Source organism: Triticum dicoccoides, chromosome 7A (assembly GCF_002162155.2).
Source record: "Triticum dicoccoides isolate Atlit2015 ecotype Zavitan chromosome 7A, WEW_v2.0, whole genome shotgun sequence".
NCBI classification, from domain to species: Eukaryota; Viridiplantae; Streptophyta; class Magnoliopsida; order Poales; family Poaceae; genus Triticum; species Triticum dicoccoides.
Genome location: NC_041392.1, coordinates 641,087,437 through 641,088,330, shown reverse-complemented (window position 1 = coordinate 641,088,330; position 894 = coordinate 641,087,437). Strand labels below are relative to the sequence as shown.

Sequence of the window (894 nt, the reverse complement as noted above, 5' to 3'; positions counted from 1 at the left end):
GTAACTGGGTGGCTATAAAGGTGCACTACGGGTATCTCCGAAAGTGTCTGTTGGGTTGGCACGAATCGAGACTGGGATTTGTCACTCCGTGTGACGGAGAGGTATCTCTGGGCCCACTCGGTAGGACATCATCATAATGTGCATAATGTGACCAAGGAGTTGATCACGGGATGATGTGTTACGGAACGAGTAAAGAGACTTGCCGGTAACGAGATTGAACAAGGTATCGGATACCGACGATCGAATCTCGGGCAAGTACAATACCGCTGGACAAAGGGAATTGAATACGGGATTGATTGAATCCTCGACATCGTGGTTCATCCGATGAGATCATCGTGGAACATGTGGGAGCCAACATGGGTATCCAGATCCCGCTGTTGGTTATTGGCCGGAGAGTTGTCTCGGTCATGTCTGCATGGTTCCCGAACCCGTAGGGTCTACACACTTAAGGTTCGATGACGCTAGGGTTATTAGGAAGACTTGTATGTGATTATCGAATGTTGTTCGGAGTCCCGGATGAGATCCCGGATGTCACGAGGAGTTCCGGAATGGTCCGGAGGTAAAGATTTATATATGGAAAGTTGTTGTTCGGGTTCCGGGAAAAGTTCGGTTTTTTCCGGTATTGTACCGGGAAGCTTCCGGAAGGTTCCGGAGGATTCTGGAGGGGTCCGGAGGTCCGGAAAATGTTCCACCACGTCCAATACAGCAACATGGGCTATAGGGGGCGCCCTAGCCTTAATGGGCCAAGGACACCAGCCCCCCCAAGGCCCATGCGCATGGGAGAGGGGAAACCCTAAGGGGGAGGGCCTCCACTTGACTTGGGAGGCACTCCTCCCCCCTTGGCCGCCGCCCCCAACCCTAGATGGGATCTAGGGGGGCCGGCCCCCTCTCTCC

At 53.6% G+C, this 894-nt stretch overlaps 1 protein-coding gene across 1 annotated transcript in view; it reads right to left on the bottom strand.

Moving 5' to 3' along the window:
- The window catches only part of LOC119333807 (NEDD8), a 1,714-nt gene extending 1,582 nt beyond the window's left edge, over positions 1 to 132 (bottom strand). Inside the window, exon 1 of the mRNA XM_037606569.1 lies at positions 118 to 132. Coding sequence (XP_037462466.1) covers positions 118 to 132 — 15 coding nt within the window. The remainder of the gene's footprint in view (positions 1 to 117) is intronic.
- Between the last annotated feature and the right edge of the window lie 762 nt (positions 133 to 894).